General features: G+C 56.7%; 1 protein-coding gene across 1 annotated transcript; it reads right to left on the bottom strand.

Moving 5' to 3' along the window:
• Positions 1–27,182, bottom strand: EPHA2 (EPH receptor A2). The gene is made up of 17 exons (XM_074377344.1): positions 26,956–27,182; positions 22,387–22,454; positions 19,940–20,609; positions 11,533–11,688; positions 11,102–11,434; positions 10,464–10,579; positions 9,837–9,990; positions 9,275–9,374; positions 8,731–8,786; positions 8,343–8,468; positions 8,061–8,246; positions 7,776–7,837; positions 7,467–7,676; positions 7,143–7,292; positions 6,253–6,446; positions 5,485–5,640; positions 1–936 (listed from the first exon to the last, which is right to left on the bottom strand). Exons 1-17 carry the CDS (start codon positions 27,038–27,040, stop codon positions 831–833), a joined length of 2,928 nt encoding a protein of 975 aa, XP_074233445.1. The 5' UTR covers positions 27,041–27,182; the 3' UTR covers positions 1–830.
• Positions 27,183–27,758: the final 576 nt, after the last annotated feature.

Raw genomic sequence — 27,758 nt, 5'->3', positions numbered from 1 at the left:
TCAGTTTGAACAATCTGCAACTTTATTCCAGAGCAGAAATAAGTCATTTCCTAACAATAAATATAAAAAAATAATAATAAATTAAGGTTCGAAAAAAAAAAACACAACAAAACAAAATCGTTAACACTGACAGAGTAATGAATCTTCTTTAAAGGGGTAGGGGACCCGAGGGGCTGGCCCCCAGCCTGGGAATGTCTAACACAGGCCATCGTCCACCTCCGGCCCTGGCTAGGTCCCCTGCCACACACACATTCTCTCCACAAAGTACAAAATATATATTTAAAAAACCTCAACACAACCAAGCATCCTGCAAGGGCCCTGGGGAAGCAAGAGTTTGGCCCGTGGGGGCTGAGGACGGGGCCTTGGGGGCTGAAGGCACTGGAGGGACGGGAGAACCACTCTGGGTCTTGTCCAGCGGAGTTCGCTGTTTGTTCTCTTCTTGTGAGGTACCCTGTTCCTATGGCCGTGGGCTGACTGCCCCACCTCCCCGGACAGCGAAGGGGAGGTTAGTTTGGCCATGTCCTGTGTGTATGTCCGAAAGCCTTGGCGAGGCTCCTGCTAGAGGGATGCTGAGCATGTGGGGGTGTCCACAAAGTCTGTCCTTCGTAGGTGAAGAGTTCGGAGGCCACCCCCCCAGCCTGGGGTCCCTGAGCCTCATCTCAGCTCAGGCCAAGGTATCATCTAAGATCCCCCAGCAGAGGCCTCAGGGTGGCATCAGTAAAGAACTAGAAATAAATAAGGTCCCTGGTGGCCCAGCATGGATTGGGCCATAGGCCACTCTGTTTCTTCAAGTATTCTTGGCTGAGCGGGTGCGTGAGGCCTGTCGGGGCTCAGATGGGGATCCCCACCGTGTTCACCTGGTCCTTGAGGCCCAGCAGGCTGTAGGCGATGCGTTTCTGGTGGCCGGGCAGCCGCACCCCGATTCTCTTGATGTCGCTGTGTGGGGAGGGAGGGAGGGAGAGTTAGGGGTCTGCTCTGGAGGAGGCAGGTGGCAGTGGGAGGGAGAAGCAGCGGGAAGGGGGCCTTGGGCATCTGGGAGGGCAGAGCTCGTTAAGCAGAGGCCTGACAGGAGGATCTGCATCCTGAAGGCCTGCCAGCACCGACAGTTAGGACAAATGAATTGAATGCGAGCTTTTTTTTTTAATCAAATCTGCACGGTAGGTGCTCTTTATACCCCCATTTTGCAGATTAGAAAGCTGAGGCTCAGAGGGGTGAAGTGATTTGCCCACAGTGACACAGCTGGGAGATGGAGGAGCTGGGAATCAAGCCAGGTGTGAACAAATGCCTCTCCTCCCCAACCCCGGGGAGGGGTCTGTCCTAAAGTTTCCCCCGTTTAAGGCTCCTCCCCAGGTGGCACTGATGCAATCACCAGATGCACATTGGCCAGGGACCCTCTAGGGGTATCGCTTAAAGCTCTCTGCCCAAGGTTTCTTCACAGCCATTGCCTTATTTCATCCCCACTCTCTCCAAGTTCTCATAACTGAGGAAAGACTCAGGAACTCCTTGCTGAGAGGCCCCTCCCATTAGAGACCAGGGGCTTACAGGTCACCACATTTGGTGACCAGGTTACCCCAAGGCAGGAGTTTTCCCTTTAGGAACCTCAATTTCCTCACCTGTAAAATGGGATAACAGTGCCTAACTGGAGAGTGGGAGAGCCTGGAAACTGGTGGCAGAGGGGGAAGTGGAATCGTTACCAAATAGAAAGATGTGCCCAGAAACCCACAGCCCTCCCTCCCCTGCCCCGCCTTCAGGTCCCTCCATCCCCTCGTAAAACCACTTACACTCTCAGGAGCCCTGGACCTTTACTGCTCACTCTGGGAGCTCCCTCCTTCACCATCCTCACCCATCAGCCCAAACCCATGAAAACACTCAGGTTTTTATGGGCCAACTCCTGGCTGTAAAGAGAGCTAATTATATGGTGCAAGCTCCTATTTGCAATTCTGGAGACAGGACTTTCCCACAGGCTCTGGGAGCCCTCAGAGAAGTGCTGAACAAGGTAGGGCCGACCCAGGTGCGTGGGGAGGTGGCTCAGGGACCTCCAGGATGGGGCTGGCTGCTCCCACTGCATCAGGAAGACCAGAAGTCAGACATCTGGGAGAACTTCCTAACCTACCACTGCAGTGCCATTCCTAACCTATAAAGTTGAGGGTGTTGAGAAAGCAGCACTGTTTTCCCCATATCTGTAGGTCTCAATGTGCCCCCCAAGTTATTTCAATGTGCTCCTCATAAGCCTTTGGATCACCAGGGAAGGAGGCACTTACTGAAAAGGTAGGTTCCTAGGCCCAACTCCAGACTCACTGAAGTTCTGAACGTGGGCAGGGAGTCTGCATTTGATCAGGTCGCAAAGACCCTGATGGGTCTTTAAGGACCAGCGGGCTATGTGAGCTATAGGAGGGCAAAGGCTGAGATCCAGTTCCCTGGGCTCACCTTCACCCCAGGGTCCAGGATAGGGCTGGTAAACAGTAGACCCTCAAGAAGTGTCTGCTGAATGAATGAATGAACGAATGAATGCTTTTCTGGAGACTGAGCCACTGCCCAGGCTGCCGTGGGCCCCTTTCCCAGGTTAGTGTCATCCGTCTGACAGGGTGGGAACTGAAGGTGCTTCTGAGGCCTGTCTAGGAGGCAAAAGGGCTGGGCTGGGAGGCAGGAGGCTGAATTCTAGTCCTGGACTCCAGCAGAGCCTTGGATGGCTCCTGTCCTTTCTTTGGGCCTCAGTTTCTTTATATGTAAAATAGGAGGCTCTGATTAGATGCTTCCGAGCCACCTACCCCAGCCCTACTCTCACAAAGCCCCCCAAACCTCCCCTGCCTCATTTCCTAACCACAAACAGAGGCACACAGGACGAGGGTCACAGACCATCCAAGCTGATTCCTGCCCCCGCCTTGGTGTCCACCTCGGGGATCCAGGGCAGACACTTCCATCAATTCCCATTACGGGGGGTGAGGCGACACATGACCAAGGCCACTTTTTCCCCTCGCACTTGTGATGCCAGTCCTGGCCCTGGGAGATTCAAACGCCACAGCTCCTCGGTAAGCACCTACTGTGTGCTGTCCCTTGGCCCAAGGAGAGTGGAGTGAGAGGTGGCCGGATCATTCATCTTCTCAGCAAACATCCCGTCAGCTGCGGTCCCACGCCCCCTCAGGATGCTGTATGCCACAGCCTTGGACACTAGACAGGCCTTTCGGTGGACTGGGTCCTTTGCTGGGATGCAACATTAGCTCCTCGAAAAACATTTAGAGCCACTAGTCTAGCTAGAAACTCAAGTGACTCCCAGCTCTCATGATGAATGTTCAAGCTGAGAAAAGGTGGCTGCTGTGGGCCTACAGGGGACCAAAAAGCCAGCCCCTTGGGAAGGGGTAAAGGAAGCAGGGAGGCCAAGGTGGGGATAGGATGTTGAAGCCTGAAACCAGATCCTACCCGGAAAGGGCTGAATTCTGAGAGCAGCTTAGAGCCTCCCACTGGGACCCACAGCATGTGCAGATACAGCCTTCAGGGGGGAAAAGTACTTTAAGATCCCCCATTATTTGAAATAAAGGAGGCAGCGGTATGAGTCACGCAGGCCCCAGATCTGAGCACCAGTGGAGTTGGTAGGAGGGGGAGGGAGTGTGGAATGACTTCCTGCCTTTATCCAGGCCTTTTCAAACAAACACACACACACACACACACACACACGTACACACACTCCATCGATCCAGGACAGCCCTGTCCCTGCTCCTGCTCGTGGGAAAGGAATTGGCCCAGGAGCACCCCGGGCTATTTCGGGAAGCTTCTAAGAACACATGTTTCCTGTAAGTACTTCCCTGTGCCCTCAGCTCTCCTCACCCAGGAGGGAAGCTGTGCTGTCCTCGATGGGGGCTCCTGGAAGGGCAGAGGGTTCCAGGTTCCCCAGGGAAAAGGAGGGGGCTCAGGAACCCTGGTATTTGCACATGGTCTGGGTGCTTCCCTGGGAAGCAAGGGAGTGGAGGGAAAGGGGAGAGCGACATGGACTAAGCCCCTACTGCGTACCAGGCCTACCATCTACATTGCACCCATGCAATCCCCACAGGGGGGAAACAGAAACCAAGGCTCAAAGATGGAACCCAATTTGACCAAAATCACCTGATAGGAAGTGGCAGATGTGGGACCTGAACCCCGATGTGACTGCAGAGCTCAAGCGTGGGACCCTGCAGTTGTCTGGCAACAAAAGAGATCCTGGGGCTCATCCTCTCTCTCCGCAGCTCCATGCCTCCCTCTGCTCAGCTCTGTCCCTGCCTGACTTTCATCCCCAGCCGTCCCCTGGGATAGGCGGTGGCCTGATCTGAGAGGCCTCGACCAGCAGGTCAGAAGCACAGTTGAGCAGTTTTCAGAATCCCTGGAGAGTGTTTATACACAGGCCCAAATCCCAGAACTGTGACCCAGAACCAGGGGACGCCTGGGTCGTCCCTTCCATGTGATTCCCAAAACCTCTTGGCCCCAAGTCTCATTCCCACTATGACCTTGGACCTTACACAAACTGAGCTGTTGGGAACTAACACTATTTTTAGAGGCACAAAAGGCTAAGAGGATAATGTCTTCTCCCTCCTGGGGTGGGAGGAGGTGTCCGTGCCAAGGCCGTGCTGGGAAGGGTCCCTGCTGCAGGAGTTGGGAGGAGGGAAGAGCTCCCACGGGGTAGCCTGACAAAAGGCAGAACCCAGGGCCGGGCCAGGGGTCACCGAGAGTCAACCACACGGGAAGAGAGGCCTGGGATGGGTTGGCCCATCATCAGCCAGGGAAGTCCAAGGGCTCTGCCATTTCTTCTCAGCATCCTAGAGGAGAATGCTGCCCCTAGCTGGCTGTGTGACCTCGGGCAAGCTATGTAACCTCTCACCCTCAGTTTCTCTACTTGTTAAATGTGAAACAATAGCATCTATTCACAAGACAACTAGGTTATTCAGCCAGGTGGTGGCTGTGAAGCGAAGCCTTTCTTCTCTCAGCTACGAACTGTGTGACCTGGAGTCAGCCACGTAATCTCTCTGAGCCTCAGTTTCTCCACTAATGACCGACATGGTCCCTGAGCTCCAGACCCTGATTGACCAGGGCTGGAATCCTACTCTGCCCCTAATGGCCATAGGCCTCCAGGCTGTATTATACTTCCCTGCACCGGTTTCTTACCTGTCCAGTGGGACCACCTGCCAGGTTATCATGAGGACAGATTCAAAGTGCTTGAGCACAGAGCTGGCACCTAGTCAGCCCTTGATAAATGCTACTGTTATGATACAATTACTATTATTTTCTCAGTCTAGAAAAAAGATGTAGGATGAGGAGGGAGCCAAGAGTAAGTGCCCAGAATTGCTGGCTGCCAGCCTGGTTCTGCCTCTCTCCCCAAAGAGAAAGAGAGAGAAAGAGGAAAGAGGGGAGTGTTGGGACGGTACAGAGAAGAGCAGATGGGTGCTGGTGCCAGAGGCAGCCTGGGGAGGCGGGAGGCGGGAAAGGGCAGGCACCGGTGGGGCCAGAGTGCAGACTTACTCGTTGGTCATCTGCACCACCTTCTCGATGGCGGTGTAGCCGGCCGCCAGGAAGTGCTCTGTGTACTGCTGCATCTTGATGGACTCCAGCCACTCGGACACCGTGCGGAAGGGCACCCCCTCTGAGCCGCTGGTGCTGGGTAGCCGGATGGACACCCTGCAACAGGACACACCCACCTGCAGGTGAGGGGCGGCAGAACCCAGCCTGTCGTGGACCCCGAGCCTGCTGCCCCCAACCCAGCAATTCACCCAGCAGCCCCGAGCCTCAGTGTCCTCATCCGGGCAACGGGGAAACCAAGTTGGGCAGGGTTCCAGGAGACAGCCTGGCGTATCGGGAGCAGTCAGTGTTTATAGCTGCGATGCCCCCTACTCCTACTGACAATACCACAACCCGTAACACAAACACAAAAAAAATCTTAAGAGAGAGACTCAGGTTTCTAGAGGCGGTCTCAGTCTGGCCACTTGCCAGCACAGAAGACACCTCCTCGTCCCATGTCTCAGTTTCCTCATCTACAAAAGGGGGATAATTATAGGACCCATCTCCTAAGTTGTTTCAATGAGTTAAAACATGTCAAGTGCTGAGCGCTGTGCCGGCACATTTACCACGTACGCTGGTTGCTTCTCTGAGTATCACCTGAGCCTCCCCCATCCAGTCTAAGCCCACGCACAACTTCTGCACCCTTTGCCTGCTGCACCTGGCTGACTACGACCCTGAAGTGGCTCAGGAGTAAAACTGGGGGCCTCCATGCACAGAGGGTATGGAACTCACCGAGGGTCAAAGTCGGCCAGGGTCTTGAGGGAGTCGGGGGCTCGGATGAGCTTGTCTAGGATGCTGACAATGTCAGCGAACTTGGGGCGGCGCGTGCGCTCCTGCTGCCAGCACTGCATCATGAGCTGGTAGATGGCAGAGGGGCAGTCCATGGGCGTGGGGAGCCGGAAGCCGTCGTTGATGGCCTTCATCACCTGGGGTGGGGGTGGTGCAGGATGCTCAGGGGTGCCTTCACAGCCCCCGAACTCCCATACATGGTGGTGGACAGAGGAGGGAAGGGGAGAGCCCAACACACAACTGTCATACAAAGGACAAGTGCTAAGAGGCTGTCTCCAGAGCTCCATGGAGGAAGGGTCTCCTGATCCTGCTCCCTCACAGAGCACCCCAGGCAGCAGCCAGCCTCCCTGCAGCCTCTGGACGTCTATACCCGCTGCTCCCTTCAGCCAGAGCATTCCTCCTCCTGTGTCTTCACCTAGCTGCTGCCTTCCTGTGCTTTAGTCTCAGCTGAGATATGACCTCCTCTGGGAAGCCTTCCAGGCCTCCAAGCTGCATGAGGCACCAGGCGCTTGTGTGCGCACACACACAAAGGCACAAATACACACACACACACACATATACACACAAATGCATACACACACACACGTTCCCACCCCGACCCCACTACTTGTTTCCTTGTCTTTCTACTGAGTGCAAGCAGGACTGGGTCTGGAGCCCAGCACAAGCCCTGACACGCAGTAGGTCCTCAATAAACATTCACTGAATGAACCATGAAGGGCTGTATCAGATAAGGATTAGCCCCCCGAACTCTTCTGCCCTGCCCCTGGGGTTCTGGAATGAGTAAACGGTTTAAGTTCAGGTCCGGACAGGGCGGGGCAGGGCGAGGGGCCTACCTCGTGGTTTGACAGCTCCCAGTAGGGCCGCTCGCCATAGGTCATCACCTCCCACATGACGATGCCATAGCTCCACACATCGCTGGCAGAGGTGAACTTGCGGTAGGAAATGGCCTCTGGGGCCGTCCAGCGGATGGGGATCTTGCCGCCCTGCAGGGACCAAGCCAGTTACTACTGTCCCCTCGGCCATCCCCAGGACGATCTCAGTCGGGGCCTCTGCTCCATGCTCCCTGGAGGTGCGCAGGGGAGAGGACCCTGGAGCGTGGCGAAGGCCGCTTCATCTCGAGGCCCCTAACCCCAGATGACAGCCGCCGCAGCACTTACACTGGTGGTGTAGGTGGCTTCGGGGTCGTCCTCCAGCACGCGGGACAGGCCGAAGTCAGACACCTTGCAGACCAGATTGCTGTTGACGAGGATGTTGCGAGCAGCCAGGTCGCGGTGGACATAGTTCATGTTGGCCAGGTACTTCATGCCGGCCGCGATGCCCCGCAGCATGCCCACCAGCTGCAGCACGCTGAACTCGCCATCCTTCTCCTGCCAAGAGCACAAGACTTCAGCCACCAGCCAGCCGTGTGCCCGCCAGGGCCCCGAGCGCCGGCCGTGGATCCTGGCCTGCCCCGCCCACGTCCTTACCCGAAGGAACTTGTCCAGGGCCCCGTTCTCCATGTACTCGGTGATGATCATCATAGGCTTGTCTGCAAGGGTGAGCACAGGTGTAAGGGGGTGGCCATGGTTGTAGGGAGCTGGCTCAGGTGGGGAGGGGGCATGGGCACAGCTGTGGGTCTGGGTGATGGACACAGCTATGAACAGAGGCCCTATTTGGTGGCCCAAGTGTGCAGGCCCTCCCCATCCCTCATGTGGGTCAGGCCCCTGAGGCTCTCCCACCCAGCCTGCCGCCACTGTGGAGCCAAGCCTCACATTTGGAGACGACACCCTCCAGGCGGATGATGTTATGGTGGCTGAACTGGCCCATGATGCTGGCCTCGCTTAGGAAATCCACCCGCTGCTTCTCTGTGTAGCCGGCTTTCAGCGTCTTTATGGCCACAGGTACCTCCTTCTTCCCCGAAGCCTTCAGTGTCCCTTTGTACACCTCCCCAAACTCTCCTGCAGGCAGGCGAGGTGGGAGAAGCACCCCAGTCAGCCCAGGCATCGCACACTCCCAACCCGTACCAGGCCCCTCGGCGGGTGCGCCAGCCTCACCTGCTCCAATCACCTTCTGCCGTGTGACACAGGATGGATGGATCTCGGTGGTGAACTTGAGCACAGCCTGGTTGGGGTCCTCGTATGTGTGTGGGTCCACGTACGTCTTTAGGGGCTTCAGTTGTTCTGGAAGGGGAAGGAGGGGCAGGATCACAGACAGCCCGGGGAGGGGCCCCTATGAGGGGGTGCCCTAGAGGAATAGGACGAGGGGGAGGAGGAGGAGGCAACAGACCAGAGACCTCAGGAGACTTGGACCAGCCTGTGGGGCAAAGAGCTTCTGGCTCAGCCCTCTGAGCTGCCCAAGGGAGTGCCCTGCCCGCCCCCACCTTCGCCCAGGGCTAGGGAGGTGGTGGGGAGAGCGGCTGGCCACGGAGGGGCTGCGTCTCACCTGACTTGGAGAAGTAGACGTCCTCGGAGGACTGGCGGGTCCGCAGGTTCTTCCTCCTGAGAGACCCCGTGGGAAGCCAAACACACAGGGAGGTCAGTGACCGGCGGGGGGCCTCCAGACCCTCCTCTGGTCCTTGGTGGGGGGGCCTGGCGTGCTCAGCACTCCACTCAGTCGGGCAGAGGGCGGGGGGAAGGCCAGAGGGGAGAGGAAATGAGCAAGCCGGGCTCACTCCTTGGGATCTACGCCCCGTAATGGCCCCTTAAATGGCTGTAATGAGGGCTTTCCTCATTAGCGCTCTCCAGAGCTTCCTGCCTGCGTGTCCAGGGGAAGTGTGGACACACCGTCATAATGACCACCACGCCCCGAGCTGCCACGCATGCCAGGCGCCTCGCTGAGCACTTTACAGCTCACTGTGTCTTCATACCCCCAGGCGAGGAGGGGTTAGACTCCTATCGGCCCCATCCTCCAGACAGGAAACTGAGGTTCCCATCCCTCCGTGTCCCACCGAAGTCCTTGGGGAGCCCGGGCATGGGCTCTGACGAACCTGCGGTGGATGAAGAAGCCGATTCCTGCCAGCACCAGAAGCAAGACAACACCAACAGCCACACCGCCAATCACTGCCATGTTGCCAGATCCTTCTGTGGCTGTTGGGGGAGACCAGCCGGTGACAAGGGAGCCCCCTACACTTCAAATCATGGTAACGCCCCCAGTGGTACCCAAGGCCCACTTTAGGCATCCAAGAGGACACGTGCTGGGTGCCTTTACAAATTCCTGAGAATTTGATTCCCGTTTCATAGATGGCAAACAAGAGGCCTTCCACGGGGAACACAGTGGGTACTCTCAGGTGCGTGGGACTCTCTCCATGATGCAGGATTTGAACTGAGCCTGCCAATGCCAGAGCCCACGTCTTTCCTTCTCACAACACTGCCCTGAATGCTTGGCCCTGGTCCCCTCCCCCAGCCCTCAATTCCCCCCCCCCCACACACTCAGGACTGTTCTAGGCTCAAGCTAGGGCACTTCTAAATTCTTTGATCCATTTCTTCTGCTCAAGATGTCCTAACTGTTTCAGGACCCTGGCCCGGCCCACACCTCAGTCCCCAACTCACACAGTGTCTGGAACTCGTGCACCTTGCTGCCGGCACCCTGGCCCTCCTGTGTCAGCGCCTGCACCTGGACCAGGTAGATGGTGTCTGGCACCAGGTCATCCAGGGTCACGGAGAAGCCTTCGGTGCGGCGCACGTTGTAGCTGTTGGAGTCCCCCTGTGGGTGTTTAGTGGGTGGAAGGGCAGACCATGAGGTCAGGGCAGGGGCATCATCTCAGCCCATCAGAGACTACTCCCAGCTTAGCAAGCTGGCTGCTATGTTAGCAAACCTGAGGCTCTTCTCACAGAGGAGGAAACTGAGGCTCAAAGAAGTGAAGTGACTTGCTCAAGGTCATAGCCAGCAAATGCATGACCCAGGACTCAAACCCAGGTTTTATCTCCAAGACCTGGCTCTTTCCCCAACCCCCAAATATCTCTTCCGAGGATTCCAGAACACTGTGTCTCCTCTCCCCCACATCTCTGCCAGGCTGGCCTGGGAGAGGTGACTCTCAGAAAGACCCCAGACCTCAGTTTCCTCATCTGTAGAATAGAGCTTCTTCAGGTGACTGTGTTGTACAGTGAGCATCTATGTGACCAGCTGGCCCTCTGCTCAAAGCCCAGCAGGGACAGTCCTGATTCTTTGTGAGTTACCTTCTTGCGGTAGGTGACCTCGTATTTCCACACGCGGCTCTGCTGTGGTGGAGGGATGCTCCAGGAGATGCTCAGCGATGTGGTGCTGCGGCCCTCCAGCTTCACCTTGGGGGGCTCTGGGCAGGGCGGTGGGAGGGAGGGGTGTGAGAAGTCACCCAAGGGCAAGGGGGTAGGTGGGGTGCACCCAGTCCCACCTACAGCCCAGGCTCTTTAGATCCCAATCTGGGATTCTCAACTTTCAGCTCCAGAGTACAAAGCCCCAGGCCAGGCCCCATCACAGGCTGGCACATCAGGGGTACCTCGTATTTATGAGTACATAAATAATAAAAGTAAAACAATAGCTGATCCTTGCTATAACCTCTCTATGGACAAGGCACTATTCTAAGAGCCTTATATATAAGAATTTATTAAATCTTCTCAATAGCCCCTATAACCCCCATTTTACAGGTGAGGAAACTGAGGCTCAGAGAGGTTAAGTAACCTGCCCACAGTCACAGAGCTCAGAAGTGACTCCAGGCACCATGACTTTAACCACATGCTGTTGCCTCTCTGAACACAGCCAAGCCCTGAGTGGCCATCCTGTTGAACCCCACCCAGGCCAGGCCCCAAGGGCATATCTGCCACCCCCAGGCCCTCACCTGTCTGATTGATGCTGACGCTAGCAGTGCGAAAGCTGCGGCTGGTCACCAGGCCTGAGACGCCATTGCGGGCCTCTACAGCAAAGGTGTAGTTCATGTGCGGCTCCAGGTCACTGACCGTCACACTGGTGTGGGTCAGCCCGTAGGGTGGCTCGGAGTAGCGCACGCTGGCCTCGCAGGGCCCGCACTCGCCTGACTCAGGCCAGCACTGTTCGCAGGTGACGCTGTAGGTGATGTCATCTCGGCCTCCGTTGTCCTGGGGGGGCGTCCAGCGCAGCTCCACTTTGGCGCCCATGCCCACGGCCGTGAGGTAGTGCGGGGCGGAGGGGGGACCTGCACAGAGGACAGAGCTCGGATCCAGGTGGCCGTGGACATGTCAACATCACCTCACCCACCTCAGTCATCCCTCCCTGACCCACTGCAAGACTCACGAGTGCAGGGCAGTGACAACAGGTCCTGGGGGGCCCGGAAGTAGCCTTCCTCACACTCGCAGGCGGTGGCCCCCTCGGAGGACGGCAGGGTGTGTGCAGGGCATTCCAGACAGGGGCTCTCCGAGGCTTCGAACTTGAAGAACCCTGGCGAGCAGGCTGTCAGGGACAGGCACAGACATCAGTTCAGCCTGTTGCCACCCCAAGTGACCTTTCCATTCCCTTGCTATGGGTCCCCAGGAAAGTCGCTAAACCTCTTTGAGCGTGTATTCTCATGAGTAAAATGTCTTATGGTAAGAAAATGCATGGTAAGCACCTAGCTCAGGCTGGGCACCCAGGAAACGCCTCGCCTGCATCCTCCAAACATTTGCATCCCTCACCACTGGCTCTTGCAAGAAGCGCCACGCCCCTGAGCCTGGCATTCAAGGCCCATAGTTCCCCTTTCAACTTCCTAAGCATCCTGTCTTGCAGCTGGATCAGCACCGGACAGAGCATTCCGCTGGCCTGCCTTATCTCCTTTAATCTGTGCAGACCAGCCTGGCGGGTCCCCCCCTGGACTGCAAGCTGCCCAGGGCAGTGCTGGGTCTTCTTCACCATTTGTGTTTGTTGACTGACTATCATCACTCCCCAGCAGATCAGCCAGCCACATCAGGATGTCACCTCTACAGGTGCTCCCCCCAACCCTGGGACCTCCCCACCATCCTGTTCCGGGGCTGACTGACCAGGAAGCAGGAAAGGCCAGGCCCCCAGCATTTTCTCTGGATCTGCTCCCAGGACCGAGTCATTTCCGCCACTCACAAGGACAGCCAGGAAGCAGCTCTTCCTCCCCCGGTGGCAGGTCCTGTCCTGGCCAGGCTAGTTAGGGGCTCAGACACCTGACTCCAGAGGCTTCTTCCTCCCACCGCCCTATCCTGCCGTGGGCCCCAGGCCTTTCCTGGCCCCACAGGCAGGAAGCTACCCAGACACAGTGCAGGCCTTGGGCAGCTGCTAAAGTGACCAGGGCAGGGTGGGGGGCACCCTAGGGACCTCTTCCCCAACCCTACAATTATCACCCCCTCCTCAGCTTACTCCATGGAGAGGGCCCTGAGATACCTCCAACCTCAATGTCATGCCCTGTGCTGGGCACAGACCTTGAGATGAGACAAAGCCCCTAACCTTAGGGAGCAGGAGCACATGACAATGTCCACCATAAAGGGGTGGGCGAAGGGCAGAGGGTGGAGACAACCTTGGCCAGAGGTCTGTGGAGTCAGAGGGATATTTCAGCTGGGGCTTAGAGACTGAGTAGGAGTTCAGCAGGGCAGAAATATTGGAAGGAGGAGTTAAGGGTGAGAAAGAGCAAGACTAACACAGGAAGTATGAGTGGCTTTGTGGGACCAGATCTGGGGGGAAGCAGGCACTAAGGGCTGAACGGTCTCCAGGGACCAGACTGAGAAAGGCCTTTAACGCCAGGTCAGGGAGCAGGGACTTCAGTTTATTCTGGGGGCAATGAAAGCCACTGAAGGTTTGATGTAGAGAGCAATGCCACAGTCAGATCTACGCTGTCAGGAAAAAATTTTGGACAACTTCCCTCCTTGTCTAGCTCCCCATGCAAGCAGAGGTGGGACCGAAGACTGGGAGTCAGGGGACAGGACTCAAAGAACACCCAGTTCCTAAGGTCCTGAAGAGTGACTTCTTGTTAATGATTCTGCTTGCAGAGGGGCCCCAGGGGCCACCCCAGCAGCCTCTCTCACCACCCCCCCTACCCCGTCCTGCCACATAAGAGCATCAGCACAGGCCCTGAAAGCATTCGGGCACATGCCGTAGGGCAGGGGACTTGTACAGGACAGAGGAGGCCTGACTCCTGCTCTATGCAGAGCCTGGAGCCCCATTGACAAACAGCGACCACTGATTAAGCAGCTGCTGTGTGCAGCTCCTGGGCCAAGCACTTGACATTCATTTAGTCCTCACAATAAGTCTCCTATACTGGGCACTGTTATCATTCATTCCACTTTGGAGGTGAGGAAACTGATGCTCAGAGAGGCAAAACAACTTGGCCAAGGTCAACAAGCTCCTAAGACACAAAAGTCAAAGCCTAAACTTGGATGTCTGACCTCAAACCCCTCTTCTTTCCCATAAACATCTCAGTTTGGAGCAAAGAAAAATTAACGCTCTGAAACAAGCCCGAAGAGGGAGGAGAGGAGGCCTGATCCGCTTCAAAAGCCAGAAAATCCCAAGACTAATTTCAGAGCAGCTGGGGGAGGTGTGTGCATGGCACCTCTTAACATAGGTCTTCTCAAACTGGGCACAATTATGTCCTAGGGGAGAAAAGAGTGGAATTCAACCTGGGACAGTCAACGTGGCCTCCTTCAGTCCCCAAAGATCTTTCAAGTCTCCTACTGTATTTAAGAAATCCATGTGTATTTTGAATTCCTCCTCATAACTTATCTGTTACAATACAAAAATAGCTCTCTCCTCCCCCAAATCTTCAAGTAAAAAGGATACTTCAGAAAGCTGGGCCATGTTTATCCTGGGATCTCAATTCTCCCAAATGCCCTGACTTGTCCACCCCAGGGGCTTACACTCTGGGTAAGTCCTGGTTCCCAGTGGCCCAGGCCTAGCAGAGTTAGGGTGTCAGGGGCCCCTAGAATCAAAATCACACCTTCCTGGCTCAGGTTCTCAGGCTGAAGCGGAACACAAGCCCCCATAACTCAGGCTTGTTTCTGCTGAAGGCTTCAGCCACCTGCAAACCGCCCCCCAGTGCCCTCACTCCCCACCACGTGGTTGCTCCCCAGCCCCCCAGCCCTATGCCAAGAGGAGGAAGTGGGGGAAGAGTCGGGTTCCATTCTTTGGTCCCAGAGCCTGGGGGTGGCCCGCCTGCTGCCGGCAGGAAAGAGGGAATTTGGAGAGATTTCCGCTGCGGATGTGCCAGATAATACAGTGGAGAGGCAGCATCAACAGGGCATGTGCTTGCCTGATGAGAATGTACTGCCCCCTCCTCTAACCAAAGAACTACAAGGGGCCTTCCCAGGGCCCCGCCAGAATGTGCCCTTGCTCAGGGGGCCCAGAGTTCATGTGTCTGACACCAGCAGACCCTTGTGTCTTCCTGACTTTGCCTGATTGGATTTCCTGGCACTCTGGGCAGGGAAGTGGGAACAGAAGTCACTCACTGGGTATTCACACATATTCAAACATACACAAAATACCCACTGTCTCTTCACCAACCAGCAAACTCCTATGCATCCTTCAGTACCCAGCTTGAGCTCCTCTACACAGCCCTCCTAAACTGCCCAATTTCTGGCCCCCTTCTGACCACTAAGGCATCTGTTACTCAATCTTATGTTTACCAAATAGAAATTGAGCACTTCCTAAGCGTCTGGCACAACGCTGGGTGCTGGGATACGGTGGTGAGGTAAATAAACACCGTTTCTGCTCCAGAGGTATTCACAGCCTGGCTTTTGTGCTCCATTTAAAATGGTTTCTGCACATATTAGGATCCTCTGAGACTGGCAGCTCCTGGGGAGCTGGAATGGAGTCCCATTCACCTGTCCCGTGGCCCAGCAGTCTGGCAAGCAGAGGTGCCTGGCTAATGTTTGTTGACCGGATGATGAATGAATGTGTGAGCAAAGACAAACCCGACAACGTGCACATTAAACACGCGCTCTAGGGCCACAGAAATGAACGGCGTTTCTGTAATGGAAAAGAATCTGAAAATATATATGTATTATGTATAACTGAATTGCCTTGCTTACACCTGAAATTAACACTGTAAATCAACTAAACTTCAAAAAAAAATAAGAATACAAAAAAAACAAAAAGAAATGAGCGGTGTTTCAGTGCCCAGGGAGACCCCGCGGGGATGGTGCGCCAGGAACACCACCTGCCTGGCACCAGAACCTGACTCTGGCATACCTGTACCTGTGGAGAACTTCTCTGTCCCTGGCCTCCTGGCAGGCCCAGGCCACTCTGAGCAGGAGAACTGGGGCACGGTGGCTACACCCCGTTTTTCCAGTTCCCAATGCCCGCCCCTCAGGTGGCAGCATGGGGTGACACAGGGACAGACACCCTTTGGCGTGACGCAAATCCAGCCCCTGGCAGAGGCCCTCCCTCCAGGCCCAACCACCTCCCAGGCTGGTGGTGGCGAGGTCATAGGGTCAGGAGGTTGAGGTGGCAATTCACCTGCGGCCGGTCACCTCCCCAAGCAGTGCCCAGCTGGCGACCACGTGCACCACCTTAGCCCCAGTATGCAGAGCCTGGACTTTGTCTCATGCCTGGACAGGCAGCAAACTGCAACCCTGTAAGTTACTGACCCTGCAAATGAGGGGAACTGATAACTCCAGACCCTGGTGGCTTCTCTGTCTGCAGCAGGCGCTGTCGTCCCCACAGAAGCAGGCGTCCCAGTGGCCCGAGTGCTGCTAGCACCTTGCCCTTTTCCCACACACCCTGGGGAATAATCTTCAGGCACATTCTTTGACCCAAGCTGTGATAAGCAGGATAACTTGGGCTCCCCACCCCCAGCCTCCTGCCCTCCACCGGCCTTTTATCTTCTGTTTGCTTTCCCTGCCTCCTTCCTTCCGTTCTGGGGACACGCTTACCTCCATGAGGGAGGGAGGGGCCTCCCATGGAGCTGCCAGCACCTTAATTTGCCCCATTGTGAGCTGAGGGCAGGGCAGGCAGGGCACAGAGGTGGGGGCTGCCACCCACCCCACCCACCCATTCGGGCCAGAGGAAACTCCAAAGAAATAAGGCCGGTGGCACTCCCCAGGGAAGGGACAAGCCCAAGAGTCACAGCTCACAGAGCCCCCATCCCCATGGATCAGCCCTGCCCTGACAAAGTAGGGCTCCTGCCAACAGCCCCTGCCACGGCTCAGGGCCACCCTGCCTAAGGACCACCTCAACTGGAGCCATCCTCTGCCCAGGGGATGCTTCCTCTTCAGCTACGGACCCTGGGCCTGGGCCACTCAGGATGCCAGCACTAGGGCCCCACTTCTTGCCACACATGATGAGGTCACCCAGTCTACAGGTTGCTGGAGTAATCCAGGTTCTCAGATGGAGCCACAGCAGAAAGTCACAGGATGTAGACTCATTGCTAAGTCAGCAGCAAGTTTCAAAAGCACCCTTTTTACAGGTGGGGAGAATGAGGCCCAGAGGGGACTCACCAAGATCACACAGCTTCTGAGTAGAAAGATAAATGCCAGCGGCACTTAGAGACAGTGTACTGCCCTCCCCATGCCATGCCTCAGCACTTGTGGTCACTGTTTCCTCTCTCTGGGCCTCAGTTTCTTCATCTGTAAAATGGGGATAAAGTTCTCAGCTTCTCTGGGTTGTTTGTGAAGACTGAAGGAAACCTCACTTGGGAAAGACTCAACTTGGGATGAAGTGTCCATGAGCTAGGGGATAGAGAAACTGGGGCAGAGAGGGGTTGGGCCCCTTGAGGGATCAGGAGCCTCCAAGGAAAGAATTCCTGACCCTCACAGCCTCCCCCTCCAGCTCTGGCCTCCCAGCTGCTGGGCTGAGCCTCTGGCCAAAGCGCTGGCCACCTGCTCACCTGGCCGGCAGTCCCCATGGTTGAGGCGCCAGCCAGGGCCCCGCCAGCTTAGCTGCCGATGCCAGCACAGGAAGCGGAGACAAACAGGGAGACAAAGCCGCCCCAGGGGAGATGATGGTCAGCCTGAGTGACTCCGCTGTCCCCATCCCCGGACAGGGCTGGGGGAGGGCGGGGGAGGGGTGGTTGGAGGGAAGCTGGCTCATTCCTGACATAGTTCAAGAGAGCTCTCTGGGCAGTGTGCCCACCTGTCCACACAGCACCTGGGAGGTTCCTCCCTTCCTTTGTCCATTTAACTCTTTCCTGAGCTGGAGCTTCCTGGGGAAAGAACCCTGAGGAGAAATGAACACTGGGAATAACCTGGACCAGCTGCTGGGTGACCCTGGCATGCTCACACCCACTCTCTAGGCTTGGTTTGTCATGAATGAAAGCCCCAGTGGGACCCCATCTGGGTCCACGTCTCCGTGGAGGGCCAGGCAGGGGGGCAGGCCCTGTATCTCCCTCCCTTTCTCCCATAACGTGCTCTGTAACAGCCCCCCAACCACCTCACCTCCTGCACCAGGACCTGTCATCCTGGGGCTGCCCTGAGAACCTGTCCCAGGGCCAGGAGCTGAGTCAGGGATTCCAAAGGAACTGGTCATTTCCCGCCCTATTTCCTGACCCATCCTCCAGCCTGGATGCTGTTGCATTGCCTGAATTCAGTCCTGATGCAACTACATCTTAGCTGTGTGACTCCAGGCAAGTCTCTTCACCTCTCTGAGCCTCGGTTTCCTGTCTGTTGAATGAGACTGATAACAGTCCCTATTCTCAGGTGGTGCAGATTCAGCAGGAACATCCAGATAAAGCACTTGCCTGGCTTGTGCCTGCCCTTCGAAAGCACTTCTCTGCGGGAGTTACTATTATCCCACTGGCATCATGGTCAGGGGCTCCTGGGAAAGGTCTGGAGGGATAAAGAATAGCCAGGCTAGGGGTTCTCAGCCGCGCAGAGGGTCCCTAAACCAGACTGAAGGGAATTTTCTAGAGGCCTCCCAAGGAGGAAAAACCAGGGCATAGGTGGCTGACAGTTGAGAGGTCAAAAATTCCGCTCCTGGAAACCAGTCCTCCCAACCTGGAGAGGCTCAACTCTTCACAAACAAAGCCTGCTAGGTCCTGACCCCCCCACCTCCGGGGAGGGAAGCCTGCCCCCCTTCCTGGACAGACACCCCCCCAACCCCAACTGTCCACTTATCTCTGTAGAGCCTGAATCACCAGCCTGTGGAAAGTTTTCAGCTGCCCCTCACCCCCCACCCCCGCATTCTTGTGTGAGGATGTCATGTGGGAGGAGTCTGCTCGACCCACTGGGCTGCCTCGGCCCCCCCCACCCCACAGTCATTGTCTGAAACTGGGAGTGTGCACTTGAGGTCACCTAAAGCAGGGGCCGCCTGAGGAGCAGAGGCGAGCTGGGAAGACAACAGGGTGGTGGGAAGGGCCAGAGCAGAGACTATACCACAGGCACAGAAAGGCTCTTAGAGAACTTCTCATTCAGGGGTGTGCAGGCTGTGTTAAGCAAGGTTCTGAGGATTTATTTTATGAGGCAAGTAGAGACCATCAGAAAGGGTTTCAGGCTCCTCCAACATCTGAAAACTTTTCATGGGTTGCAGGATCCATGGCTAAAAACCAAGTATCCAGTCCGCTAGTATAATTGAACTTCTCGTTTTACTGACAAGAAGCCAGAGGTGAAGAGAGATTTACCAAAGGTCACTCAGTGGGTGTGTGTAGCTACAGGGCCTACACCCCCAATTTCTCAACACCCTGCTTATCTCAGCAAAGAAGCTCCCAGAGAGAGGGGATGAGCTGGCCTTCCAAAGGTTGGCCTACATTCCACAAATGCCCTGCCCCACAGCTTTTTCCAGAAAAAGTCACCCATTGAAAAAAATCCACGTTGCTCTAGATATTTCCGCTGTCACAGGCCCCAGCCGTGCCAAGCCACAGCCTCCCAATGTGAGCTCACTAATGCCCAGGCCCTGTTCCCAGAGACAGCCTGATTTAATTGCCCCCTCTCTGGGCTCAATTTGTCATCAGTAGAAGCCCCAACAGGGGGATCTGAGTGTATGGCCCCGGGGAGGGTCAGGCAGGGAGGGCAGACCCTGAGCATCCCCTGCACCTCTTCCCTCAATGCAGGCATTTTTCAAAAGCTCCCCAGGCTAATGTCAGGTACAGCCAGGTGGTGAGAATCCTGGGTGCAGTTCATTTACTTCCATGTACAAAAGAGAAGCCTGAGACCCAGAGAGGTTAGGTGACTTGCCTAAAGTCACACAGTGAGTTAACAGAGATGGAACTAGCTCCTGGAACTGTAGTGTGTGCCCACAGTGCTCGTATATAATAGATACTCAAGATATACTTGTGGGATGAATCAAAAATAACAATCAAATTTAAAAAGCACTTATGTGTCAGACACTGACTTAAGCACTTTATGAGTATTAAGTCATTAGATTATCATAACAACCCTATGAGATAGGCACTGTATTCATCTCTATTTTACAGATGAGAAAACCTGGGCACAGAGAGGTTAAGGAATTAGCTTAAAATCACACAGCTAAATGCAGAGCTGGGACTGGAAGCCAGGTATTCTTGTCCTAGAAAGAGGCTGTAGGTTAGTGGTAGAACATAGGGCTAGCTAGCATAGGGCTTCCATGCTATACTGTTTCCCAGTTTATTCATTTTCAGTGAATAAGTGAATCCAGTCATAAGTCCAGGAAGCCCCTGAGATTTCACCTAACAGAATCACAGCATCTCAGAGCTGGGACAATCTTACCAAGGTTGCCACTTTCCAGAGCCAAGACTAGAACTTGGGAACACAGCCTCCACCCCAGCACCCCCTTTCCCTGCCACCCCAGCATCATCACTCACCCTGGCAGGCGTCTTCCACCTTCTCGTAGCCCGCCTGACACAGACACTGACCGATGGGCACCAGCCACTCGCCGTCCACCGCACAGTGCATGCGGGGCTCTTCACCCCCAGGTGGCACCACAGCGTGGTCCACGCAGGTGCCAGCCACGGTGGCCAGGGAGGGTGCATCAGAGCCTGCAATGGTCTCGGGGAAGTGGGCCAGGCCTTGCAGCAGCTCGGGACACTTCTTGTAGTAGACACGGACAGAGAGCAGCGCCACGCAGGCACCAATGTCCTGGAAGGCCAGGTAGAAGCCCTTGCGGCTGAGCGGCCCCACGGAGCGTTCCTCCACATTCAGCTTCACGTGCCGCGCTTCAAAGTCACTGCTGACCGTGATCTCGTCGGGCGCGATGGTGTCGATCTTGGTGAACTGGCGCTTCTGGAAGTTGGTGCCATAGTCCACGTCCGACTCAGCGTAGTAGAGGTTGAAGGTTTCCTTGCAGGAGCTGGCACCACCGGGGAAGCTGTTGCAGTCACGCACGGTGAACTTGAGCTCGATGAAGATGCGCTCTGCCTCACCACGGTATACCCAGTTGGTGCGGAGCCAGTTGTCCTGGTCGCCGGCCACCACATTGCACACAGAGTACATGTAGATGGGCATGTCATCCATGATGTTCTGCATGAGGTCCCACTGCGCAGGGGCCAACAGGTTAGTGTGGGCAGGCACGTGGGAACTGAGGCCCAGGGGCATCGCCCAGGTGGCAGAGCTGGGCACCAGGAAGATACTCTGTGGTTCCTGCTTATTCTCATTCTGCAGGGAGGGAAACTGAGGCCCAGGGATGTGCTTCAGGTCGCCCTCAAACACTACAAGTGGCTGAGCTGGGATCTGACCTCCTGGTGTCTCAGATCCCATAGTTGGGCTGTTGAACCCCTATATGAGACAGTGAGCTGAGGGTGGAAGCTGGGGGTTCCACGTGACTTCAGGCAGATTTAATCTCTCTGAGCCTCCAAGTCCCCACTGTACAATGGGGGCAAGAGCTACCTCACAGCATTGCTGTGAGGACAAATACTGAGCACTTTGTCTGGAGTGGGTGACAGTCATACAAGGCAGCTGGTATCATCATCATCATCATTACTGTTATTCACTGTACATGTGTATGTATAGACATGTGTGAGTGGCAGGGGAAGGGCTTAAGACAGAAACAATGGATGAGCCCCCATCACTTAGATTTTGGCTTTTTCAACATGTGTTTATCCCTCCTCAGACTATAGCTCAGCCTCCTCCAGGAAGACTTCCCAGGTTGGGCTAAGTAAGGTTGGGGTAAATGCCCCCTTCTGGCTCCCAGAGTCTCCACTATGATAGCACCTATGTGGTGACAACTACACCCGGCTCCCACACTAGATTCTGAGCTCCTTAGGGCAGAGATGGCATCTAATACATTTCTGTATCCCCAGGGCCTATGTGAAATGGAATAGGTACTCAGGAATGTATTTGTTAAATGAATGAAAAGTAGACAGGACAAAGGAAAAAAAAAAAAAAGGCCTGGGCTGCATTGTGACATTGGCCAAGGCCTCAGATGCCCTTGGGCCTCAGTTTCCCACTCTGTATAATGACTGGGTTGGATTAGATGATCTGTGTTCTCTCCCAGCTGAATGTTCCAGGATCCTAGAAATCCACTAGAGCTACACTCCAGGCCTCCTAAGAGCTAAGGGGACCAGGGACAGGCGCCTGACTTACATGGATCTGGCCAGCAATAGAAACTGTCCCAAGTAGCCCTCTGGAGACACTGCTCTCCCCAGCTCAGGCCCCAGAACAAAATCAACAAGGGCCCCTTATACAAAGGGGGAAATTGAGGCTCAGAGAGCAGTAGTATCTTCGCCAAGACCACACAGTGGTCACACGGAAAGCCAGGAAGAGGATCCTAGTGTCTTGCCCACCAGTCCAGGTCACAGCCAGGCAGGGCAGAGGGGAGGGAATGAACCCGGGTGGGAAGGAGGCAAAACAAACTCTACCCTGAGCAGGAAAGGGAAGTAGCAGCTGGAGGGGCCGGGAGAGGGCCCAGTGGGAGGAACTTGATCGGGTTTCCTGGGGCTGTGGGGACCTGGGAACCACTGTTCCCTGCCTCTGTCTCAACCCCTCACCTCCTGGGCTGGGACCTCGAAGACAGGGGGAACCGTTAACTGCTTCCCTCCCCAGAGGGGAGTGGAGGGAGCCACAGGGGTTCCCTCTGACCATCAGCCCTCTGGGGCAGCGAGGGTCTGACTCTGCTCAGGCCCCCAGCTGTCTCCTCAGCTCTTTCTACCACTCAGGTGCCTTCCCCACCTTCCAACCCCATCCTGCCCAGCTGGTGTGAGAAGCAGGATCCTGAGTTTGAACCCTGGCTGAGCTGTGCGATCTAGGCCAGGCCCCATCCTCCTGGGCCTCAATTTCCCCATTCCCACACCCCGACCCGAGCCTGAAGGCTTACCCCTTTGCCGTATGGGTGTGTGAGCCAGCCGAGTTCCCCTTTAGCCGCAGCAAAGTCCAACAGTACAACTGGAAGAGATGAGAGAGGGGGCCGGGTGAGCTCGAGGGCATCTTCACGGGTCAGGCTATAGTGGAAAAGGCGAGAGGCCCCCAGGAATCCCAAGAGGCCTTCCTCAGCCTCAGAGAGAGACCACAACACACAGGGTCACCCTATGCAAGAGACCTGGCCCTCCACAAATAGGGAAACAGAGGCCCAGGGAAGGGATGGGATGTAGTCAAAACCACAGAGCTGGTTCAGTGAGGACTAGGCTTCCTGTCTCCCAGGCCATGACTCCAGCCATGCCGCCCCCCTCAGCAGCCCCCAGCTGGGCAGAGCAGGACAGAGCTCAGCCCAGCAGGGGAACAGCAGCTGGGCAGAGAGCAGGGGCGAGTGGGGCTATTAAGTGACACCACGCTGCCCCATCTGCCTCCTGACACAAGGCCCCTCCGCAGCAGTTCACACTCATGTGGGCTTTGGGGGTACTCTTGGCCGCTCCTGCCACATCCCCCCCACACAGCGCAAAACACCCTCAACCCCACCCAGGCCACGTGGCTCACACATATGCAGCACACGTATATACACGTGTCTCATGGCACTCCAAGAGGAGAGAGCTGTTAACAGGTGGGAACAGCTCCAGGGAGGGGAGGGGGACTGGTGGGGGGTGTCTGGAAACTGATCTTCTCACCACAAAAGCCACAGAACAGGCGGGATAAAGCCCTGAACCCCCAGGGGCCTCTAGGAGGGACCCAAAGATACACACAGCTGGTGAGATCCCCTCCCTGGGAAGGTTGCTCCCGCTGCCTGTCCCTCACACCCTGGCCACTGCCCTGCCAGGGATGCCTGCCAGGGGTGCCTGGGGCACCCAGGATGGAAACCCTAATAGGGGACTTCCAGGCCCAGAAGAACCAGGTGCCAGGACCATGCTGCCCCCAAGAAGCACCTGGAACCTGAGGGAAGGATACACTGCCAGGGGCTTCCCTGGATCCAGGCCTGCCCTTGGGCACCTCCCATCAGTCCACCCCTGGCTCTGCCAGGCTCAGCAGCTGCAGCCAGGACCTAAGACCCAAGACCCCTGGTCCAGCCCCTCCTCCATTTCCAAGTAAGGTCCAGGTAGCTGCCAATAGAAGCCACCCTCCCTAGAAGGTAAGGAGATTGGGGAAACTGAGGCACAGACCCTCTATAAGGTCCCCAGATTCAGAGTAAAGCCCTAAGGTGGAGGGAGGAAGGGACCAAGTGCTTACTTCCTTTGGACCCTGGACCTTGAGGAATATGGCCTAAAGAAGGAGCATTCATTAAGGCCAGGACCTGGGAGACTCTAAGGGTGGAACCTTGGGCTGGCAGGGAGCAGAGGTGGGCCTGATTTAAAGAGATGGAGAGGGAAGGGGAGAGGAGCCTGAGAGGAGTCTGAGAAACCCTTTCCTGATGGCCCCAGGGCCTGGGCGTGAAGCCCTGCCACCTGACTGCTGCTGACCGGGGCCAAATCTCTCTAGGAAGGGTCTCACAGCCCAGACAGGGAGAGGAAATCCGAGGTGGCACCAGCCCCAAGGCTGAGGGGGAGGAGGAGGGTGGCTGGGGGGTGGGTAGGGGCAGGGATTTGTTCGGACATGCCCAGGGCTCAGGCTTGGAAAACTCACTAACCCCACTAGCAAATGGAATGTTCCGGCTACACAGGAAGGAATCTGGGGGTTCCTGGCTCCTGCTGGATAAGTAGGAGGACAAAGGTGAAAGCTCCTCACAGGGGGCCTGCACATCCTCCTTCCCTAGAGGGGTAGGCAGCTGCCCCTGAGGGAGGGGGCTCATGGCGCCCAGGCTCTGAAGGGTTAACCTGGCACGGAGGGACGCCCACCACCCCTGCCAGGGCTCACTCCCCTTCAAGCCCCAGGCCTGGCTCTAGAATTATCACAGGTCTCATCTGAGAAGAAAAGAAGCCTTCACAGAGGAAGGAGCCCCCTCCCGGGGAAATTCCCTAGAACCGATCACCAGGAACAGGCGCCCTGCCCAGGCCCTCCACCCTGACTTCACACGGGTGCAGCCTCTCCCTGGGCGCTTACAGGGGCTGAGGCTCCTGCTTCCCTGGAAGGGGCAGGGCCCTAAGAGCCTCTCAGCTGACCCCAAAAGCTTCACTGAGAGGCCTGGGCTAAGTAGGGCTCATCCAGGAGCCCCCTGTCCCTCACCCTACCCCAGGAAAACCTCCCTCTCAGCCTGAAGTTCCATTATAAACGTCATCCATCTGGGTCCATATTGCTTTAGGGCTTTTAACTCAAATCCAGTACTACCACCCACTCCCCTAGTGTCGCCTCCCTGCTCCCCCCATGCCTCTTTAACCAAGACCAGCTAACTCGTAAAGAAACAGGGAGGCAGAGGACTCTGTGGGGAGGAAGGATGAAGCAAAAAGGGAAAGGGACAGAGGGCACATTGGGCTTTTACAGAATCAAGAAGCCAGTGACTTCCAAGGCCTCTGGGCACGCTCCAGCCCACCTCCCAGCTGCACCTCAAGTCAGCAACCCCTGCACCCCTGCACAGCAATTCTCACTTCTCAAGAAAACCCACCATGAAACCATGGCGCAGGGGCCCTGGGCTCTGGCAGCCCAAGAAGTCAGATGCTCAGACCTAATCCTCTCTGTGCAGAGGGCCCTGCCAGGCGACGGCTTGGGCCTCCCTCAGTTTCCCTATTTGTAAAAGGAGGACGGATTCAGTGGCTGTTGAGAACTTAACAGGCTCCATCTGGGTCTCCAAATGCAGCCTGGCTCCTCCACTCACAGGGAAGCAGCAAGAAAAGAGAAGGGAAGTGAGCAGTGGCCTAGGTGAAAGGTAGACGAAGGCGCATGTGTCCTCTCTGCACCCCCAACCCATGACCAGGGAGATCAGCCACATCTAGGAACCCCTGGGAGCACAACACACCAGCAGCTGGGCTATCACTTGCCCCCATCCCCGCCATTGGCGCACCTCCTAGGGAGTCCTTCACAAGGGCCCTTGGAGCCTCAGCAAGTATGTTTCCCTGTCATTTTCCTCCATCACATGGGGTGGTGGGGCACCAGTCATCAAGGTTGGGGAGTGCTGGACAGAGGAGCACAAGGACAAGGCTGGAGCACAATTATCACCTAGTAGCATCACCCTGCTTAATCCCCCTACTCCCCCGCAGGCAGCCTTCAGGAAAGGCCTGTAGTGAATCCAGCCTCTCTCCCCTTCTCTCCAACCACAATCCCCCCAGGAAGAGGGAGGACCAAATGCTGCTGCAGGAGTTGGGTGGGTATTGAGGGTCACAGAAATCCCAGCTACCCACTCCTCCTGCAAGTTTGTACCAGGAATCCTGACTGATTCAGGGAAGGGGACAGGATGCCACCCCCACCTCCACCAAGAATTCCAGCTCTGGCCTCCCAGCTTAGAACGGCAAAACCTCCAACCCCGGTTTGGGGGGCGGAAAAAGAAGGCAAGGCTCAAGGAAACTTCTCACCAGGCCAGGGTTTCCTCCGCACTTCCCTCTGGCGGAGCCTGCGGAAACCTCCCTCTGCCCCGGCGGGTGGGCAAAACTTGATCTCTCGGAAACTGAAGCCGGCCTCGGCCAGGTGGACAGGAAGGTCTTAGGCCAAGGGCAGGAGCCCCCATCCTCTGTGGCCCTAGCCAAGGGGCAACACCCCCATCCACCACCCGCCCCGCCCAGGGCAGAGTCCACCGCCCCTCACCCAGCGCGGCACCGGGAGCGCTGGGGCGGGGGTGGGTGATTCAGTCCCTCACACCCGGGTGCCCGGACTCCCTGGTGGCCCCAGGGTGACGGCTCCACACCTTGGGAGGCCGCGCCCCCACCTGCCGCATTTCCTCGTTCTGAGTCAACCCTTGCTCAGAACGCTTGACTTTGGGACTTCCTGTCTGCACTCGCGGCCCCGAACCTGCCCCCCGAACCTGGGAGTGCGAAGTGGGAAAGAGGGAAGGCTGTGCGTGGGCAGACTGGCCCGAAACTCCCCGCATGCTCTCCTCCAGGACTGGAGGCAGAAGGGGACGTGCAGAAAATCTCAGGGTGCTGGGGCTTCCTCAGAGAGCTCCCCGCCGGCCGAAGAGACCCCTCCCCAAAATGAGGGGCCTCCACAGAAAGGCCTTCTCCACAAAATCGGGGCAAGCGGCTTAGTGAATTCAGGTCACCAAGAGGCTGAGCCCGCGGAAAGGCCCCCCAGATAGCCCATTTTCCAAGGGACCCCCGCGCCCCCGCCGGGACGCGTTCCTGAAGCTGCCGCCCGGGCCGCAACCGCGTGGCGGGCCCCGCGTCCCCTTCACGGAGGCCTTCGAGCCCCGCGCGCCTGGGCCGCAAACCCTTGGTCCCGGCGCCCCTAGAACCCCGGATGGGGGTTCCCAGATTCGTCCTGATTGCAGCCCACGAGCGCTCCAGACCCCAGCACGCAGGGACTGGGAGGCGCCAGCTCAGTTTCCAAAGTTGCGGGTCAACCCTCGCTGGGGTCCGGAAGAAGCGGGAGTCCAGGGGTCTGGCCGCCGGGGTTGGATTGGGTCGGGCAGGGCGGCCGCCGCGCACACACTCACCTTCCTTGCCCTGCGCCGCGGTAGCGGCGGCCAGCAGGCAGCCCCACAGCAGGGCGAGACAGGCGCGGGGCGCCAGACACTCCATGCCGCGCTGCTCGCTCTCGGCCTGATCCTCTCAGCCCGGGTCCCGCACGCCCGCGCGCTGGCCTCGGTGTCCGGCTCCCGCCTGCTGCCTGCTTGCAACTTCTGCCCCTCCTGCCCCGACTGCTTAATGGAAGTTGAGTGAGAACCGGCTCCTGTTCATTCATGCCCCGCGCTGACGTCAACAAGGCCACGCCCTCAGGAATGTCTTTAAAGGGGCCGTCTTGGCACCCTGCGGGAAGGGAGGGGAAGTCCCGAGGGCGTTGGGGAGGATCTTGGGGCCCTCTGGACTCGCTGGCACCCCCAGGTCCTCCCAAGTTTGAGTACCTCAAAGCGCCACTGCCACCAGGGCTAGTCCTGGGGATCTCTGAGCTGAAGGTCCTTGGCCCAGACGTGAGGATGGTTTTGCACTGAGCCATTCCCCACTCTCACCCTTTGCCCTCTGGGCGCGAGCTCAACGTTGACCTGAAGGTTTGGGCTGAAGTGACCTGGAGGTCCAAGAGAGCTCCGAAATAGATCCAGATATCGCCCTTTCTGGGATCTCTGATCCATGCACCAAACCACTGGAGGTCAGGGAGAGCTTCTCTGCTCAGGGCCCTCTAAGAATGCGGTAATCTGAGCAACCACCTCAACTAGCGAGCGAGGCAGACATGGGTGATCTCACTGAATTCTCATGTGGGAGGTAGGTGTCATTATCTCCACTTTACAGAAGAGTCAACTGA

The sequence above is a fragment of the Camelus bactrianus genome, chromosome 13 (assembly GCF_048773025.1).
Source record: "Camelus bactrianus isolate YW-2024 breed Bactrian camel chromosome 13, ASM4877302v1, whole genome shotgun sequence".
Lineage (NCBI taxonomy): Eukaryota > Metazoa > Chordata > Mammalia > Artiodactyla > Camelidae > Camelus > Camelus bactrianus.
This window is presented reverse-complemented; position numbering and strand designations above follow the sequence as displayed.

Bases quoted from the DNA above. Each gene is read 5' to 3' on its own strand.
- EPHA2 (XM_074377344.1), bottom strand. From the start codon at position 27,040: ATGGAGTGTCTGGCGCCCCGCGCCTGTCTCGCCCTGCTGTGGGGCTGC. The intron at 11,435-11,532 runs GTGAGTCTTGCA...TCCTCTGTGCAG, and splicing joins GTTGTCACTGCCCTGCACTC to GTCCCCCCTCCGCCCCGCAC. The intron at 7,293-7,466 runs GTAAGTGCTGCG...TGGTCCCTGCAG, and splicing joins AAGCCACCTACACCACCAGT to GGCGGCAAGATCCCCATCCG.